Consider the following 20887-nt stretch of genomic DNA (forward strand, 5'->3'; position numbering starts at 1 on the left):
TTTAGTACCTTTTGTAGTGTGTTTTTTTCTTGACCACAAAGGAGAAATTGTAGGGACTTCTCAAGTTTGTTTGGGATTATTGGTTCTTGGTAACTGGTAAGGGGCTGAAGTGTAGGTGTACTCTGGGGGGTTTTACTTTTGGGATTTGTTTTGTTATTGTTGTTTTGGAGTTTTGTTTGCATTTTTTTTAACTCCCCAGTCCCTCATGAGGGATGTAGTTGGCTGTTAATGTTCAGTTTAATGATACAGTCATTAAGAAAAGATTTATACTGAATCTGTTGACAACTCCACATATTTTGCATTGTTCTTTTTGAGCAGAAAATGAAAAAGGTTTTTGTTTGAAGCTGCCAGTATATTTATTCTGATACTTTTCTCTAATCATCCCTAAACCCCACCTATCTTTATTTGGCATCAGAGTTTTGTTTGTTTTGTTACTTACCACATTACTCACCTGTGCCACACTGTTCATGTCTGTGAGCTGACACATCTGCAGTTTTGGTGTTTTCATGTTAGCCTTTGTTTCATTTTCAGGAGAACTGTCTTACAGATGATATTGGCATATCTCGGTGGAAGGAGCAGGTTTTCCTGTCACATAGTGCCTTGCTGGCAAAGAGCTGCCAGGCTGCAATGGAGCTAGCAAAGCACAGCACTGAGATTCAGGACATGGCATTTCAGTATGGGAAGCATATGTCTATGAGTCATAAGGTATGCTTTTTCCTTAAGTTCTGGGATCTTAAATACAGCAAGGCTTGTAAGATGTGTTGATCTTGAGCTCTGTTATATACTGCCACTATGCTGTAGACTTTTGCCAGCAGGTCATTGTTGAGAGGTTTTGCTGCTGCCTGGTGTGAAGATGTTTGTGGAAACTGCTGGTATGAACAGTGCTTGTGAACTAGCAAAATCACACTCCTGGCAAAGTAACTCATTACATTCAAGCTTCTGTTAATGTCCCTCTAGCACATCTTTCTGCAGCAGCTTAAAACTTTACCTTACCTGCTCCTACATTCTTCCTAAAGCCACAATCCCAGTAGCAAAAGTTGCAGAAGGAAGCATGTCATAGAATACCTTGAGTTGGAAGGGTCATTGAGTCCAGCTCCTGGCCCTGCACAGAACAACCTCAAGAATACTACCATGTGCCTGAGAGCATTGTCCAAACACATCTTGAACTCTGTCAGGCTTGGTGCCATGACCACTTCCCTGAGGATCCTGCTCCAGTGCCCAACCACCCTGTGGGTGAAGAACCATTCCATAAAATCCAATTTAAACCTCCCCTGAGGTTTAACCTCATTCCGTAAAATTCAATTTAAACCTCCCCTTCAGGACATTCCCTTGGGTCCTGTCACTGATTGCCAGAGAGAAGAGATCAGTGCCTGCACCTCCACTTCCCCTCACGAGGAAGTTGTAGGCTGCAATGACGTCTCTCCTCAGTCTCCTCTTCTTTAGGCTGAACAGACCAAGTGACCTCAGCCACTCCTCACACGGCTTCCCCTCAAGGCCTTTCACTGTCTTCATTGCCCAAAACTGCACACACTGTTCAAGGTGAGGCTACACCAGTGCAGAGCAGAGCGGAACAATCACCTCCTTTGACCAGCTCGTGATGCTTTGCCTGATGCCCCCCTAGACACAGTTGGCCCTCCTGGCTGCCAGGGTGCTGCTGACTCATATTCAACTTGCTGTCGAACACCCAGGTCCCTTTCCACAGTGCTGATCTCCAGCCTCTTGTTTCCCAGTCTGTACATGATGTGTTGGATCTTGACTGCCACCATGCAGAGATTTGTACTGTGAGGCTCAACTGCCTGCAGCAGCATGTGGGTTGAGGCACGAGCTGCAGTGGCAGAAGGACCTGCTTGCATTCCCTTCTAAATAACCTGCTGTGGAGGTACCTTCCAGAGGGGGCAGCTTGAGAATAAGGAGGGAGGCCACCAGATCTGGACAGGAGCAGCGCGCACCTTTACAGTAGTGGGATTTCCCACAGAAGGTTTCTGACCTCCTCTAGAAGACTTTCAGTCTGCAGCTACTGCTAGTCCAAAGGAAAACACACAGTGGGGAACTCAGATCCTTGGCACTCTTGTTTTGCCCTAAAGATCTGTTCCTATTGTATTGCACCACTTGCAAGATTAGCCGTAGCTTGAGACAGGCAGACAGACCTCTCATGTACTTCAGCTGAGTTGATTTAGATAGTTTCTAGTTCCTACAGGAGAAGGAAGTGGTTTTATAAAGCACAGTTTTACTGCCATAGAAATGCCACTGTATGCTATTACTAGGTACAATTCTACCAGAAAATTGCTTGTAGTGCAGCTATAGCCTTAATGTTTTGTGAATGCTTTAATATTAATGTATTCACTATTGACACATAGTTGTGTATAAAGGATTGCATAATTTTCATAGAAAGCTCCTAGCTATGTAGCATTTCCTTTGACAGAAGGAAGGTCATACTGCATCGGCTTCCTCAGGTACTCTAAAGTAGAATGTATTACCCTGCACAGATTAAAAACTGATCTTCTTCCCACCAAAGACTAGATCATTTATATTTTTAATGCTTCCTGACACTCCACAGCTTCCTACATGGCTATGTCCTATGGCTTGCCCAGCTCTGTAAGCTGTCCTTTACCCATGTCTTTGCAGACTCTATACATGCTTCTCTTTACCACAGCTTTCCACCACTGCAATGGTTTCACAACATCTTTCTGTCCCTCCCCCAAACTTGAAAAAGTGCAACCAAAGTACAAGTGTCAAAGCAGAAAGTGGTGAGTAGGTGTGGAATCAGGATATGGACCTCAGTTTGGTGCGTGGGTGGATATGTAGACTGTTCCTGGGAACTGAAGAAATGTGTTCTTCTCTTTCAGCTACATTCAGACCTTCAGCCATTTGTTAAAGAAAGTTCGAGTGACACAATGGCCTTCAGTTTGAATTCTGCTCCTGCAATCCTTCATCAGGAATTCCTTGGAAGGGAGGCATGGATTAAGCAGATTAGAGAGGTAAATTAAAGCATTGTTTAGAATTTCCTGGGTTTACCGTTTATCTCTTACTATCCGTACTTTTAATCTTCAAAGAAACTTAGAAATTAACAAGTTTACCTATGCTCTCCAATGCTTACTATCTCTCTCTTCCATGCTTTGAAGAGGTGGGGGAAATCTAGGGACCTGACAGTCAAGCTCTGTCAAACTTGTGTGTGTCAGTGTAACAAACAGATTCATTTATGTGGAGCTTATATCTGGTCCTCTGCAATACTTGTGCAGTATTAAATCTTAGTTTAAAGCTACTTTCACTGGCAGCTTAAAGCAAAGAACTTCAACAATCACAGTGCTTGAAAGGTAGACACATTTCCTTCTGCCAACTTGACTCTGGGAGCAGTAATTTTGGATGAAGGGAGAAAGATTTTGGGGACTTGGCTTTTAGACTACTACAAAATATTTGTGAGATCTGATATCCTTATTCTTTGTTCTCTTATTCAGCTATTTTTTTCCTCTAACCCTTAGATGAGGAAGGCAATAAGATAGCTATGTGGTAGCTGTCTTGTACCACAGCAGGAATCAGGTCCATGAATAGCTTCTTGGGTGCTTCTGAAATACAAATAGGTAACTGTAGAAAGCAGCAAGAAGGGAAAGGAAGCACTGAAATGGCCAAAATTAAACACTCGTCAGTTGGACATGTTTTGTCTGTCTAAACAACAGTCATGACTGCCATTTGGAAATTCCTGCTTGTAGTTACACAGATTTTTTTGTTAAAAAGGCTACTGCCTTCAATAAGAAGTTGGCTCTGTGCAAGCATATTCATTCAAGATGTGTTGGTTGAATGGCTCCTTTCCTTGCTGGTTTAAAACAAGAGTCTTGGGTACAGGGGATGGAGTCCAAGCCTTTGCCTCATTCTGCGTTCATGATGTCCAGGTTGCAGCCTACCTCCACATAATGAAAGCAAGGGGCATAGTCTCTTCAGCAGTAAAATCTGGGAAATATATGCAGAATCTACAGCTGTACAGTGGTGTGGAGTTGGGGAATCTTAAGGTGAAGCAAACCTATTGTCATTTTGAAGTTAGGGGCTGGTAGTTCACAATGCATGACAAAGAATTTTGGAATCTTACAGTCACAACACAAGGCCCATATGTGAGTTGAATGTAAATGGATTTGGATTATTGCAGTTGGAGAATAATGGTATTTCCACAGCACGGTGTATAAAAGCTTTGAAACAATTTCCCATCTGCAGAATCTAGAGGAGATTGCAGGACTCCAGGAGTGCTGTCTGTCTGCTTACTAAATTTTCATACCAAAAATGGGCATTATAGAAACAACAAAGCAGTTCTTTGTGAAGGAAGCCAGGGTGCAAAGTGACATGTACTATGCAGAAGTATTTGCTGTCTACTGCTACTTCATACATTTATACATATACGTATGTATACTTTATACATGGTATTTACTATACTGAAAGTGTTCAGACCTTCATGATGCAGTCATCATCACTTTGTATAAGAAGAAAGGAGTTAAATCAGACTGTTCAAATTACCGTGGTATTACTCTGCTCTCCATTGCTGGCAAAATCCTGGCAAGAATACTCTTGAACAGACTAATACTTGCTATAGCAGAAAGAATTCTACCTGAAAGCCAATGTGGTTTCAGAGCCAACAGGAGTACCACAGACGTGGTATTTGTTCTCAGACAACTGCAAGAGGAGTGTAGGGAACAGAATAAAGATCTCTATGTAACCTTTGTTGATCTCACCAAGGCTTTCGATACTGTGAGCAGAAAAGGTCTATGGCAGATTTTGGAACGTTTAAGATGCCTCCCCAAGTTCCTTAAAATGATCATCTCACTCCATGAGGATCAGCACGGACAAGTCAGATATGGTGATGCACTTTCTGAACCCTTTCTAATTACCAATGGTGTGAAACAAGGCTGCGTTCTCGCACCAACTCTATTCACAATCTTTTTCAGCATGATGCTCCAAAGGGCCACAGCAGACCTCAATGATCAGGATGGTATCTACATTTGATACTGTACTGATAGAAGCTTTTTCAACCTAAGGTGACTGAAGGCCCACACTAAGACCCTAAATCATCTTGGCCGGGAGCTGCTTTATGCTGATGACACTGCCCTTGTTGCTCACACAGAAGCAGCTCTGCAGCGTTTAACATCCTGCTTTGCAGATGCTGCTGAACTCTTTGAGCTGGAAGTCAGCTTAAAGAAGACAGAAGTTCTCTATCAACCTGCACCTCAGGAAGTCCCCCATCATCCCCATATCACCATTGGCCAATCAGAGCTCAAATCAGACCAGCAGTTTAATTACCTAGGCAGCCTCATCTCCTCAGATGGTAAGATTGACGGAGAGATAGACAACAGGTTAGCAAAGGCATATAGTGCTTTTGGAAAACTCCATAAAAGAGTATGGCGTAATAAACACTTGAAGAAAAGTACCAAGATCAGTGTTTACAAAGCCATTGTGCTGTCTACTCTTTTATATGGTTCAAAATCGTGGGTCACCTACCGCCACCACCTGCGTCTCTTAGAACGCTTCCATCAACGCTGTCTCCGCACAGTCCCAAACACCCACTGGTCAGATTATGTACTAATACATCTGTTCTAGAACAAACAGCAGTTACAAGTATTGAGGCCATGTTGCTGAGAACACAGCTACGTTGGGCAGGACATATCTCAAGGATGAAGGACCACCGCCTCCCTAAGATCTTGCTTTATGGTGAACTTGCCACCGGCTGCCACAAGAGAGGAGCCCTGAAGAGAAGATACAAGGACTCCCTGAAACAACATCTCAGCCTTGGCCATATTGATCAACATAACTGGTCTACTCTGGCCTCCAGTCGGGAGGTCTGGAGACACACCATCTATAACGCAGCTGCTTCCTTTGAGAAAGCACGCAGGATCACTCTTGAGGAGAAAAGACAATGCAGAAAGAATCGTGCCTTGCAGAATACACCATCTAAGGAGTCTTTCTGCTGTGCCTTTTGCAATCAGACGTGTCTATCTTGTATTGGCCTTATTAGCCACCAGTGTGCTTGTAACAAATGTGGATAGAGCCTTTCCCAAATCTTTGTTCCCAAAGCCTAGCCATGATGATGATGATACCATAGTACTCAACTAACTACTCACTGCAACATAGAATATCTCGCTCAGGAGCCTTTCTTCACTTGTGTTGGTTTATAAAGGAAAATCATCTTTCACTAACTACAAGCTCTTTGAGATATCATCCATAGTCACTTTCACTATGTGACATTCAGTGTTGGCCAAGCACTCAAACCGGAGACTTCATCATACTGGCAGTGCTCATAAGCCACCCTCTTGTGCAATGTCATTTGTATGGTTTAAATAGCTAAAGCACATGCAGTCCACTCAGTCCATGTCAGAAGCTTAACCAGTTGAGCAAGTCTGATGTAAAAGGTAAAAAAGATCTGTGTGTCTGAGATGAGAGTCAGAAAAAGTCAAACTGCTGTGAGGGTAAAAAACAAAAAAAAAAGCAAAAGCAAAGTTAGTACAACTATGCAGTTGTAGTAAAGAAGGCTTTGGAGACAGATTGGGTAAGGTTGCTGCTTGGAGAAGCACAACTGCCATTGACTTGAATACTTGACAGGAACAGATCATGAGGAAATATTCTTGTTGTTGGTTATAAGAGCAGGAGGAGGCAGGGGGAGCACACCTCTTCTGGTATTGCTGAGACAAAAAAATATCTTCCAAAAAACATGTTGTCAGATTCTCTGCTGCAATGTGAATCCGCATATAGACAATCACTTGTTAAGGAACATGTTTCTGGTGTGTACTGATATACAATATAACTACTAGATATATTTTGAAGAAGCTGAAAGATCCAACTGGGTGAATAAAAGTTGGCAAATCAAAGTGATGGGAATACACAAATAAGGAAGCAGTTATTGGCAGTAGTTTTGCTACTCCCAAGTTCTATCAGGCTGTTTTCTTAATATGCATTCCAGAAAAGCTGCCTCTTGAGAAGATTAAAGAGAGAAGCAAAGAGATTTGGTGGATCAGTCGCCTTTCTCCTTCAGAGGAATCAGCTCTGTTATCATGTAGATAACATATCTACTGTTTTCCTTCATTTTCCATTTGTTTAGTCTCTCGAGGGTTCTTTTCTTTATTTTATTTTTCCTCTCATACAAAAATTAATTTATTTTCCAAATCTGTGCCATCTTGGCAACATCTCTTTAAAGCTGTGCTTGCCACATAGTGTTCCTCTTCAGTGTGGGCTTCAGCTCTTCTCCTTGTGCCTGTTGTCTGCTCCTTTTGGCTGATCTCTCAAGTGCCCACAGAGGACATGGAGAGGTAGTGGTCCTAAACTACATCTTCTCAGGAGGCACATTCCAGAAGAACTGAGATTTGTGGTCTTTCCTTGTGGAAGCTAGAGGGAAAGAAACAGATGATTTTTTTCTTTAATGTGCCTGAAAAAAGAGGAGCTGTGGTTGAATGAAGTGATAATGACACTGGATCTGACCTCAGGGAAGGGCTTTCAGGGTGGTTGAGCGGGAATGCTCTGGTTCTGTCAGAGCACTGCCACTGAGTGAGAAAAACATCTTCCTGTCTACATCATCCTGTAACAAAATTGAGGAAGTTGGATCTCTGCAAATATTCATCAGGATCTATGTATTCCGAATTGGAAGGGACCCACAAGGATTATAGAGTCCAACTCTTAAGTGAATGGCCTGTACAGGGATCAAACCCACAACCTTGGGTGTTATTAGCACCATACTCTAAGTAACTGAGCTGTCTCAGGGTCTACTATGTACTTGCCTGCATCTGGGCAAGAAGAAATGTAAAGTTTATTCATATTTCTTTCTGAAAGTATTAGGTGTTACAGGTTTTATCTCTCTCTTACTTAAAAGGGTGATGCTGAAGCTTAAATACAATTCTAAACCAAAAAGCACCTCTAACCCAGGTGTAAGAGCACTGACATCATCCAACATCCCCTTTTGAAAGCTGTAGACTATTGCCTAGTGCAAATCACTGTAGATATACAGTTCTCTTTTAAGAAAATAAGTTCTGTTATTGCTGATATGGAGTATAGCTTATTTCGAAATCTCATGGGAGAGATTAATTAATGCAAACAGCAAGATCTCTTGAGACCAAAACACTTTGGATTCAACAAATGTTTAACTACAAGTCATAATAAAAAAGCCTAAAAATTACATTAAGTATCTGCAGCTCTCATCTGAAAAAGAACCATGTTGTATAAGCTGGTAACACATTTAGTTGTATTTTAAGGTTTTCTGTATCAGATTCCTAAAGAAAGTCAGTTATGTTTGAAGTAGTAGCTCTTTTAATTGCATTCTTTATTCTTGCAACTCTAGTTTGTAGTATATAATGTCTTATGTAAAATCTCTTTCTTTTTAAGGCACAAGGAAAAGGAAACATAATGGACTACAAAAAGGTTGGTAAATTACATTTATAATTAATTTTTAATATTTTTTAAATATTTTCAGGGATATTCTTGACAATTGAAGGAAACGTCCTTCTCAAAGTTAGGCTATAATTTGTGCATGTGTATATGAACGGAGAAAAATGGCTTATGCCATTTCTTGATTTTAAAAAGCCAGTAGCAGCTGTACTGTAACTATCAAATGTATCTATTTAATGATAGAATTTTAATAATTGTTTAATAATAGTAATTTAATAATTAGTAGACATTGAATAATCATTTTTGCTGTTATTTCTCCCATTTACTTCCCCAAACTTGGTTTTGAAACCAGGATTCTGATGGCTTTTTCTGTCTTTTTTTCTTAGAGTCATTTGCAGGTTAGATCCTATCACTGGTCTCTCTATTTTGGCAGAGTATGCTGCTAATTTTTTTTAAATCTTGCCTTAGTTCCAAGCCATCTATTAAAAACTATACATAGTGTTTCTTCCAGTCCACATTACAACTTTTAGCTAAGTCACCACTATATTTGCTACTCCTCTATGATAAAGACAAACCTGACTAAGTAGCTGGAAGTAGCTGGGACACCCTAAAGCTCTTAGAGAGCTGCAGGAGATGGCTGAGAAGGTTCTCCTGGTTAAATATTTGAGCACAGCATGGTTGTGGTAGAGACAGATGATGACATTGTGTCCCTAACTCACTGAGCATGAGCCTGACTTGTTCTGAGTCTTAAGTAAATTGTGAAGGCCCAGTCAGTTATCTCCAGCATCAGTGGGAAATAATATATAAATTATTGAGCCACATGCATGATTGAGAATTGCTTCTTGAACTGGGGCCTGAAGAGTGTTACAGCTCTGACTGATTGCTGCTAGTATGGAAGGCTAACACACAAGTACAGGTCAGTTTATTTAAATTATTCTGTATTAAGAAAAACTGTGATTTGGATTATTAGAGAAACTCTGTCCTTCCTCTTAGAACTTAAAAAGGGTCTTAACCTTACCTTGCTACTTAAAATCATTGTGCTTTTAGGTTTTTCTCTACAACAGTCACCGTTGTATCAGTTTTCTTTTTTCTAAATCACCACTGAGAGCACTAAATTTATTCTTCAAATATGTCTGTGGGACACTTCTGTGAGTGTTTAAGTCAGGCCACTTGCTTTTTTAAGTCCAGAAGGGGTTTTCTCCTTTTAATTTTTACAACTGTGGTCCATAAAATGTCATTCCCATACTTTAAAAAACAGAGGGGGGAAGAAAAGCATCTAAAATTGCTTTACTAAATTAAACATTTGTCAGTGTATTCTGTATTTTGACTGAAATTATTTCACTGCTGACCACCACGGTGAGTGCATTTATCCTGCTGCAGTGCAGCCCCATGGTGTAAATGACAGTAGTCCCATGGTTTTGTTTAAATGCCAGAGAATCATCATGAGATGTGTCATGGGACTGTAGACGATTGATTCACTCTCTTGCTCCTGAAATGCAGCAAAGAGTTAAAAACAGAGGGTTGTTGTTTGTAGGTGCTTTTGAGCTGTGTTGGTTTTCCATGAAGATTTGTCTTGTTTGTTTTGGAGCAACCTCTGCCATTAGGTCTTTTTGTTACATATAATGAAAAATCAGTGTCAGTGATTTAATGAAGATGGGGTTTTTTAGATGTGTTAGTAATATTACAAAAGCAACCAAAACCATTCAGATTAAGCAATTTTCTTATTTTTTTTGGAATTAATGTCTGAATTATCAAAGTGTACATCCAGTATCAACAACCAGTTGCACCTTTATAGTCAGTGGGTATTTTCCCACTTCTTTGGTATGAGAGTCCAGCGCAACTTTTGTTTCACTAAAGCAAACAACCATCACATTTTTTAACATAAATATGAAGTTGATTGCTTGTGTATGTTAAGATGACATTACCAGTCACTATTTGCATTAATGGGATTTAAGGAAGTTATGCTTTTTGGTAAAAAGCCATCACAAGTACCATTGTTTAGATTTAAAAGCTAGTGGGTCTTGTTCAAAAGTTCAGTGTGAAAGACACGGAAAGGCCTAAGGAAGAGGAGTTGGTATCTCTTCTAAAATAACAAAGAGTCTGTACAATCACTCTGTCTCTCAGGATGACTTATAATTTTTTGGCAAAGTGTAGTATAAGAAGTGTGTAACAGCAGTGCTCCTTGTAAGCAGGCCATCTTTCCTCTGCTCTTGGGGGCAACCCTCATCAGATTTGGTCTCATCCTATTTATAGTGTAGCTTTTAGTTTGAAGTAAAAAGAAAATTCTTCTGTTTGTCAGATGAGTAAGGAAAATAAATCCTATTCTGCTTATGGAAGTTTCTGCAAAGTGTCTGGGCCCTTTGAAGATGCATTTATTTACCTTTGTACAGAAGAAATTTCTAAGAAAATATTGGATAAATACTGCCCCAGTTTCAGCTGACATATTCTGCATGTAGCCAACAAAGATTTAAAAAAAAAAAAATTAAAATCTTATGACATTACAAAGGGATGCAAATAAGTGATCGTCCAGCCCATTTTGAGAACGTAGAGCACAAGCCTGTGTCCAGCCACAAAAACTCCAAGAGTGGTTGCTGAAACATTCCAAAGTATTTAGAAAAGAATGGAAAAAACCTGACAAAATTAATCTACTACCTGTGAAACACGTCATACCTTTTTGAAGTAGCATTTCAGCAGTCTAAACCACCAGTGCGTATCGAGCATGCTGTTCCCACAAAAGAGAAAACAAATTTAGAAAAGCCAGTGCAAAACACTGCATACACTTACAGCGTTGTTCAGTCACTCAGCCACAGATCAATTTAGATTTGGGGGTTTGGGTTTTCTTTTTATTTCAGCAAATACTGTGCACTGCAAAAATGTAGAATGTTTTAGCTCACTTCAAGATCAGAGAAAATGCATGATGTTTGAAGATTTCATAATGAAAATTTTTTTTAATAGATTTTACAATAAATTAAACTGGTTTAGGATCATTCTTCTAAAATAACAACATAAAAAAATTCTGAAGTTACTTGTTGATATCTTGCCACTGAAATAATGAATCCTAAGGTTGACTATAGCAAAAAAAAAAAATTAGGAATTTCAGTGTTCTCATTCTCCTATTGCACATAAAGTCTAGTACAGCCAAAATACTCTCCAATCTCTCCGCCCCCGATTTGTTGTTCCCTACAGGTAACACTGTCTGAAAGGAGTCTTCTTTCCTTTGGCTAGTGAGGCAGAAATGTCTCAGCAGAGAGAATTTTAAATTAGTTGTCTTTGTACTTGAACACCTGCTTAGTTTTTGACTCCTTTAATTCTTCAGTCTCCAAAATCCAGCAGTTTTTAGCTTGCCCCTTTGACCTCTTGCTGCCCTCAGACCAGCCGTTCTGTCCAACAGCAATCCAGAGCAGTTGGTCTGAAAGGCAAATACTTAACTGCTGTGGTACGGATGAGAAATGATCTCTTTGCCTTTTTGAAACAAATGGACTGGGAAACATAGTACTTTGAACTCTACTTTATTCACAGAATCGTACAATAATTGAAGTCTGAAGGGACCTCTGAGGGTTGTCTGGTCCAGCCCCTCGCTCAAAGCAGAGCCCGTATGGGTTTGCTCAGTTAACTTTTGAGTATCTGCAAGGACAGAGATTGCACAGCCAACCTGAACAGCCTGACCAGTGCTTGACCCCCCTCCTGATGGAAAAGAATTTCCTTGGGTCTAATCAGCATTTCCCATGCTGCAACCTGTGCCCATTACCTCTCATCCCTTCCATGTACACCTCTGAGAAGAGCCCAGTTCTGGCTCCTGGCCCATGAGGTAGTTGGGACAGTAGTAACAGCCTTCTCTTCTTATGGATGAACTAAACAATTCCAGCATTTTCTTGCAGAGCATGTACTGCTCCAGGCCCGTATCACCTGGGTAGCCTCCCACTGCACTTGCTGCAGCACAGCAATGTCTTTCACTTAATGGGAAGCCCAAAATTGGGCACAGCACTCCAGACTCAATCCCAACAGCCCAAACAGGGACTGAATACACTTGCTAACACAGCCCGAGAAGTGGTTTATGATCTTTGCTTTAGGGACACACTACTTCAAGAAAAAAAAGTGTGTCAATAACTATGAAGGAAAAGGAGTGTAGCTGAAACACCAGAAAAATAGCATGTAGTGTGTGTTGGTCATTGATTTAAATCTAGTAGAGTGTGGTCAAGCCTGGTAAGGGGCAGATTCTTTTAGATGTATTTATGTACCCTATGTGAAACTAGCAGTTGGTTTGAGTTTCAACATCACCACTTAATTACTTTTTTATACTTGTAACAAACCTGTAGACTCTAAAAGCTGTGTAGATCCTATCAAGACTGTTAATCCAAATGCAGAATATCCCTTATGAATGTGCCGAAATACTTAATAAAAGACTTCCAAACATTAATGCTTCAAAGTAGGAGCAGAAATATGACTCCACTACAATTTTATGTATTGTATGATCTAGGCAGCACAGGTTTTTTTCATTATCTTAAGACAGTGAAGATTATGATGGTGCTGGGTTTTTTAGTTCTTAGAGTCATAGGACAACATTCAGAGGTAAAACTTTGGGTTCTGAACTTCTTCTGTATGAGGCAAAACTGTCAAGCCTGGTCAGTGTCTGAATATGTTGAGGAAAACAGAAGATGCTGAAGAAAACTGTGCTGATATACTGGGAAGGAGATCACTTCTCATCTGAGTTTAAACTTGGCTGTGCTATTGGAAGACTACTCTATAAGCTGAATTTAAATAACCAATCACCAGTTGGTGATTTTTTGGTGTCTCAGCACCTTTAGAACAAAGTAGGGCTGTAGTGCCCGTGGTCTAAACAAAAGCTTACAAATAAGAATGGAGTATTCCAGCATATCTCGCAGTTCAACAGGAGAAAAGTATAGCTAAGCAATCTGTATTTTGACTTGTATTTGGTTTTAATTACTGAATGTCATTCTGAAGAAGGTTGCATGGATTAAATTGTTCCTGCAAGTGGAAATATGCACAAAATGATGCCATGTAAGTAGAGACTAAAAGAACAGACTCGTTTATTTCAAAGAAATTAATGAAGCAGCTTAATTAAAGTTTATAAAGTAACAAATAAAAGCAGTTCATTTTGCTTTTCTGGGTATTTGCTGCAGAAATCACCTGTTCCTATCCAAATGAAGTTTTAAAATAATACTTCTATTCTGGATACATTGTTTTTTTATTCTGTGTTCTTAGTTTCTGAAGTTCATTACATAAAACTATTGAAGGTCAAAATTTGAGAGAGAGTCTGGAAGTGTAACTGTAATGCAAATACAACTAAAGTCTTATATTAGGGGAGTTTTGCATATAGCAGAGCTACTGAAGCTTTTTTTCCTATGGAGTTATTTCCTGTATTTCTCTAACTATCCTACTACCAAATGCCAAATTTGTACTTCCTTTTTTTCTTTTACAACCCCAGCTGAGATACAGGTAGCATGCAGTCTGGTTAGTTCAGACTGTTTTGCCTCTGTGTATGCTCATTTGAGTTGACCAGCCACTTCTGCAAATGGAATATAGAAGAGGTAAGTTTTTGAGGACTGTAAATTGTTCATTTCATACAATAATCTTTAACTGAAAAGCTGAGGAAGGAGCTGCCATAGGAGTGGGTATTTTTTGTTTTGACGTTCCTTGAACTTTGCTTGGAAACATTCAATAGCGAATTAGTCTGATTTTTGTATAGTGGTTCCTCTGCGTGTAGTTTGACACGAGCTGTGCAATTGTGTGGGCTTCAAAGCAGTACACGTGTCTAAGGACTTACTCAAGACAAGCGTGTAAATGGATTGCGTCCTTGTGTTAGGATTCTCCCCCTTTCCAGATTGTGCTGTTTCGACTAAGTCATGGTACATATGTGCCATCATACATAGGCCTAAGCTAAGCTCCTCTGACCTTTGACCAAATTGAAGCCTTTCTAGGAGCTATTTTCTTTGCTGTTTACATCCCAGTATATACTTACATCAGTATTAGAAGGCGTGCTAATCCTTTTTAATAAGCTTTAGCAAATCAGCAGAGTTGGCTTCAAGATGTGTGGGTTCCACTGTCTCACAGGGCTGTGCCTCAAAGAAAGGGAAAGAGACACCTTTTCACACTGCTAGCATGCCTCATCTCACCTATCCCCACCTTTGCTGCAGAGCCGTGAATATGTGGCTGATTCTCATTCATTAGGAGACATGTGGAATTAGCTGTGCAATGCATTTATGCCTCAGGGCAAGTTCCTTTCCAGCACACAGTGCAGGAAGATTCTAACTGAAGTGAGAATAAAATTTTTATGAACTGGGACTTGAACGCTCAAATGCTGTAATATGCTTTCAGCTAATTTCATCTTTAAATACAGATAATGAATCCACTCCAGTTTGTATTCAGATAAGAAGTGTCATTCATTCTGTATGAATGCAAGTGTGTATAGAAAGCGGGTAACTTTCCGTTTGGTCATATCTTAGGATTTTTTTATTTTTACATTATTTTAACTGGATAGGTAAGGTCATACTGATGTATTTTTAAACGAAGCAATGAGCTGTGTATTGGTGGAAAACATGACTTATAAAACCTTGTATAGTTTGTTACTGTAGATACCTATGTGCAAGAAAAGCCCCTCTTTTAAAAGCTGGTACAGTGAAGTAAGATGGCTGTGAAAGCCAGGTGGGGCACATTAAAGATCATGAAATGCTTTAATGCTTTTGGAATAATCAAATCCCAGAGATCCACCTGGCCTTGATTCCCAGGCTCTGGCATGAGGCATCAGGCTAGAGTTGGTCTGGGAACACTTGTATTTTAGAGTGGAAAATGTAACCGTGTTTTGTGACAGTCTCGTGATGCCATTCAAGAAAAAATAATAACTGAAAATAAAAATGCCCTTTATAAGAGTGTTTGCTGTTTAGAGCTTCTGCTAAGTTCAGGTACTGGGAAAAAAAACATGTTTTGTTTGTAATTTTTGTGTTATTTCATAAGAAATTTAACCTAGTTTGCCCTGAAATGTCTGTTATTCCATGAAAATATTTTCTTTCTCATATGGTGCATCACCAAGCCTTTGTCAAATTCCATAGCCTTAGTGAGAAGGAGGAGTTTGCATGGATATAGCTCAGTGTGATAGTTTAACACATTTTGCTGACACAATTTCCTTTTGTCCACTCTGACACATGTAATCACATGGTCTATAAATAGAAACTTGTATTACAAAAGACACGCATTCAACGTGTGTCATCCTATGCCGGTTTCCAAAACCAGGTGATAAGATGGGTGTTCATGAAATGCAGGTTTTGACTGCAGAAAACAAGAGTCTGAGTGAGTGGCTGGTTTGCCAGTTCTGAACAAAAGCTCTCAGGCAGTGGCTGAGGTATGAAATTCCCAGATACTTAAAAACTTTAATTTTTTTTTTAATTTAAGTGTGCACTTTGGAGAGCCAGTATCTCTCAGGTGAAGAAGTAATGGGTGATGTAGTTTAAATTGTGCACAGTTTAGCTGTAGTTGAGAGCCAAGCAGAGCAGCTGAGAGGATTTAAGAGCTTTGTCTGATGGCTTCGGTTTTGCCTTTACCTCGGAAGGGGCCGTGGAAGCCCTGTATTCCCAGAGATAGTGGTGCACGCTGGCACTGCTACTGCTGAACCACCCCCACCCATTGTGCTTCTGTTTTCTGACAGCTGCAGGAAGCGATCAAGGCTGGAAAAGGTGTGACTTCTGCCATCGACCTCTGCCGCTGCCACGGAAACAGAGCACTGGCAGCCCTGGAGCATTTCCCTCCCTCCGAGGCCAGGGATGCCTTGGCCAACATCGTCTGCGCCGTGACCAGGTTTCCCTGACCTGCTGCTCTGGGGGGAGCGTCTCTCCCTCCACAGGTGGAAGCAGCCTGGCAGAGAGACTGACGATGCCTCACACCTCTGGTCGTCTCATCATCCCATCCCAACAGAGGAATGCACGCCAGCTGCTGCCACCACCATCACCACCAGCAAAATTCGGGAGTGGAAAGAAAAAAGGTCACAAAAGGCTTTTGCTTGTCGTGCCAGAAGCGCACTTGAGGCTGCACCAGTAGAAATAATTAATGAGTCCCGTTTTCGTGACCTCAGCAAATGGACAGGAAATAAGTTGGTATTGATTGGGTACCGGTGGGGACGGCGCCAGGGTGGAGGCCGGTGGTTTTCCTGCCAGAGGGGAGGGATGGAAGGAGGGAGGGAAGGAAGGGCGTGAAGATCCAGGTGTCACAAGAAACTCGTTTAAACCTGCCCAGAGAGAGTGAGCTGCCGAAGCCGGGAATTAACATACCCGCTTATCCAAGGAGAAGGGCAGATTGGAGGATTAATGGGGGAAAATCCTCTCTCTGTCTGTGTGCAGTCATGTCTCCTCACACTGTTTTTATGTATTAAAACATAAAATTACCCCGTGCCTAATGATTTTTGTATTTGAGAAACTTGCTGAGAAAATGTATCAAGCATGGTAAGTAGGAGCTTTAAAATATTTAATCAAATATTAATTTGACTCTGTTAAGGGAACTGATTGCCTGGGGTTTATACTGTGCCTGTGTAATATGTTGCTCTGGATCAAAGAATGAGGTTTTCCCAACTCTTCTGAGGGAGGGAATATCCCTCTTTCAGATCCAGAATTTTTTTTCTACAGTCTTACACAAAAGAATTTCCTATGTTTGTGACACTTGTGTTAATTTAAGCCAAATAAATGTTAATTTGTAAGGCTAGACATCATCCTTTGGCATAAAGAAAGCAGGAATGCTTCCCTGTGAATAGTCACCGCACTGAATAAAATGCAGAAAATATTGGAGAAGTTTTGAACCTCAGTGTGTTGAATTTTCAAGTCCAATTACAGACAGCATATAAGGTGTATCAGAAGCCTGCACTTTGAGACCGTCTCTGTTTTGTACATAGGAGATGATTTTTGTGGTTTGCACACGTGCAATCTGAGAATGCCGTTGACAAGAAGGCTGAGTTTACATAAATGATCTAGATTGAAACTCAGCTACCTTTCTTCCTTCTGTGGTGTAATTACAGCCCAATCTGGAGACAGCTAGCACAGCAAACAGATTTCATTACATCCCTCACTCAAACACTAAGTGGAGTTATTTCTGTTAAAATCTCTCCTCCCTCCTTTTCTCCCTGCACTCACTCCCCCTGTCACACAGTTTGTTTGTCATAGACCAGAGTGTTGCACTCCACCCAATGCAAAACGTAAATGAAAACTCTATCCTCTAAAAGTATACTGAAAATACATCCTGCATGATGTACTCTGTGTACATTCTGCCCACACTATACCATAATATTTTATGTATAATAAGCAACATTGAGTCGCAACCTCTGTTTGGGAGCAACATCCAGAAATCAGGACTCACTTTGTTCTGGAGAATGGCTTCAACACCAGACCCCTTCTTGCTTACACTTCCTCTTTTACCTGCCCTCTCTTACCTTCATTTTCTCTCATCCCAAGACTCTGGCACTTCTCCATGAGTTGGTGTTGTTGCCACAGCAGGAAGACTGGAGACAGAAGAGAAGCACTGAGAAGCGTGGATTATCCCAGGCAGTTACCTGTGAAGTTCCCTGAAGTTCTGCTAACATAAAACATGTTTTAAATAAATACCTAAATTCAGAGTATTATTTCAGTTTTCTTTGTCTCTGGTTTTTTACATATTATGTATAGTAAGAGCCATACATCATCATCTTGTCTTTGTCTTACATCTGTGTTAATTGGTTCATAATGATTCAGGGCTACAAGAAGCTTGGCTATGCTGGAGACATTCTGAGTCACCTCAACTCAGTTTTGTGAAAGAAACATCAAACATACTGCAAACCCATGTACACCTGGTTTATTTTTTCATGAAAGTACAAGTTTTTATTTGTAGTTGTTACCAATAAAGGAGAATAATAAAAAATTAATTACTTTCTTTTTTTTTGTATTTTTATCACCAGAATGTTCTGATTGCTCTTATATGATTCAACCTTAATTTAAAGACAAAAGAATGTGAATTATCTCCTATCAATGTTATTAATTAATTTTATAATTAAGATATTTATCTGTAATTCTTCAGGAATTTTTGTTGTCTTGTTTCTTCCAGGTAAACTACAAGCAAACTATTATAGCCATCTGTCAAACTGAGTGAATTAGTTATTGCTGTGTACTAATATACTCCTCACACCTCAATGGTGTCATTTTGGGGCTGTTCTGGTCTTATTTTTGTCCCTTGATTCCTTTTCCCCACCAACCTCTAAAAGGCAGTCAGGGAGAGGGAGACCTGTGGTCTGAGGGGCAGCTGAGGAAGGCATTCACACCATTTACTTCAGTCAACCAGTTACTCAAGCAGACATACTTGTTGGCTGCTTCTCTGAATTTATCCCAGGTATGGAATTGCTGGACCATTCCACTGACACACAAAATACAGGACAAGGTCCCAACTGCTTTTTAGACCAGACTAAATTAAAAACTAGCCCAATGTACTGGGTCTTACTGTGATGGATTTAATTTTCTTTGTAGCATCCTCTACAGTGCATGTTTTGGATATGTAGCTCAAACAGCATTGCCGGCCTGCTGATGCTTTAGCTATTGCTCAGCAGTGGTTGCACTGGCTTTTTCTGCTTCTCACTCTGACACCCACTGAGGGGGTTGGTCGTGGGCCAGGGGCAGGGAGGGGGCACAGCTGGGACAGCTGACCTCGACTGACCTCTGAGGTAGTGTGCACCGTATAAGATCATGCTCAGCAATAAAAACTGAGGATGGGGTGTTTGGGATGTTCCAGGGGGTCTGTTGCCTGGAGCTGTTGGCACATCAGTCAACTCGTGGTGATTGCTTTGTATCACTTGTTTTTTGTTGTTTTGCTTTCATTTTTTTCCCTTTTATCTGTTAAACTGTCTTTAATTCAACCTACAAATTTTCTAACTGTTGCCCTGCTCTGGATATGAGTCTGGAGACACTTCTCCATCCGTTAATGGTTATGGATTTTCAGAAGTATCTATTAAAAATGTGTCTTTTATTGGTGGCATCAATTTCAGCTTCCCACAATATTTTTGACCTTCAGGAAGGTCAAAAACTACCTTTATTAGCTTCAAACTGCTCAAGGAACAGAAGTAGTTCAGTACAAAGCTCACTCTCTTCTGGTCTGAGAGTCTCCTTGCCCTCACTCATGCTCGCTGAGCTGAAGCACTAGCAAATACCAAAGGGAAACAGTCTACTAAAAGTGCCTTATGTTATTAAAAGCATCTCTTTTTAGTCTCCAGGTCCCCTTACCTGCTTTTAAACACTCTTTGAATGGTTTTGCACATTCAGGATTTTAGTAAATGAGCAAGTCACATTCTAACCTCCATCTTCCCTCAGTTGGAAGGAGAGGAATGCTGCTCGCTGTTCCTCTGTGCTGGGCACAGAGGGTGGGATGTGCCAAATCTTAACTTGGTTAGTTGTGCCTAACACCAGATGTGCTTCATCTCATCCCAGAAAATACCTCTTTAAGGGACTTCATCCATCCTTTCACTACACAGAACTAAAACGTAGAGTGCACTCCACTGTGGGGGGCAGCTGTGAGATGCTTAGCTGCCAGCCACCACAGTCCTTTTTGGTACCCAGGATGGAACACAAAGGGCTCAAGATAATGACGTTTGACTGGAATGTGCTAGAGGGAATTTAATGTACCTGTTTAGCTATTGCTGGTCATGATGTTGACTTACTCATTCTCAATGCAAGTTTATTTGTTTCCTTACCCACTCCTTGTCATGCTCAAGAGTGAGCTTGACAATTCGAGAGCTTGTTGAAGACTGGTTTTGTCCTCTGCAGTTTGCTATGCTGTGCGGCACTCGGTTCTGTTTTGCCTTGGATTAAACTGATAAAAGCACTGGCCCTGAGCCTAATCTGATATTTGGGCTCTGCATTGCTGCTGTCCCAGTACTTTGGGAACCATCTCGTGGAGATAATTAACAATTACACCTTTTCTCTCTTTTCATCTGAGAGACAGTTTGTGGAGGAAACAAAGAATGGCACCCTCCCCTTCCCCTCCTACAGGATAGTTGTTTTCCACCTTGTTGCAATGACTCTCCAGTATTTTGAACACCTCTGGGTATTTAGAATGCTCACATCAGTGTGTCTCAAGAATCTGTATCCAGCTTTTCGTAGGATTAACTGAATATTTAGGAGTGTTCTGAGGCCATGTGGTTGTGGGTGGCAAGGTATCTAGATCAGTTTTTCTCTCTGACAATGTAGGACTTGACCCCCAAACAAGTGCAGGATCCTGATAACATGACAGAACATTTGAAAAAAGGACGCCCTGGCTAGCTAAAGAGACACAACTTCTCACACTGTGCTGGGCCTGGCCTAAGCCTGCCAAGAACTGTTCAGCACCCTTAGAGGGGAGAGGCGGTCTCTGTGTCTGAAGACATACAAACAGGCACCATGGCTAAGCCAGAGACCCAACTCTCAACTGTATCAGTTGCCCCTGTAGTCAAAAAGAAACAATGGAGGTAGAAGTCAGTCAGGAAGGAAGCTTCTCCCAAGAGGGAGCAGGAGGAGGATTGAAGAGGCAGGCAGCTGTGCAGCAG

The 20887-nt window shown here is 40.8% G+C and overlaps 1 protein-coding gene across 1 annotated transcript in view; it reads left to right on the forward strand.

Annotated features, from left to right (window-relative positions):
* The window catches only part of PDSS2 (decaprenyl diphosphate synthase subunit 2), a 117221-nt gene extending 98977 nt beyond the window's left edge, over window positions 1-18244 (forward strand). The window contains exons 5-8 of the mRNA XM_051792416.1: window positions 532-705; window positions 2847-2978; window positions 8347-8382; window positions 16010-18244. Of these exons, the coding sequence (XP_051648376.1) occupies window positions 532-705; window positions 2847-2978; window positions 8347-8382; window positions 16010-16168 (501 nt within the window). The 3' untranslated portion in view covers window positions 16169-18244. The remainder of the gene's footprint in view (window positions 1-531; window positions 706-2846; window positions 2979-8346; window positions 8383-16009) is intronic.
* Window positions 18245-20887: the final 2643 nt, after the last annotated feature.

The sequence above is a fragment of the Manacus candei genome, unplaced genomic scaffold, assembly GCF_025592945.1.
Source record: "Manacus candei isolate 608988 ecotype Guabito, Panama unplaced genomic scaffold, ASM2559294v1 h1tg000034l, whole genome shotgun sequence".
Lineage (NCBI taxonomy): Eukaryota > Metazoa > Chordata > Aves > Passeriformes > Pipridae > Manacus > Manacus candei.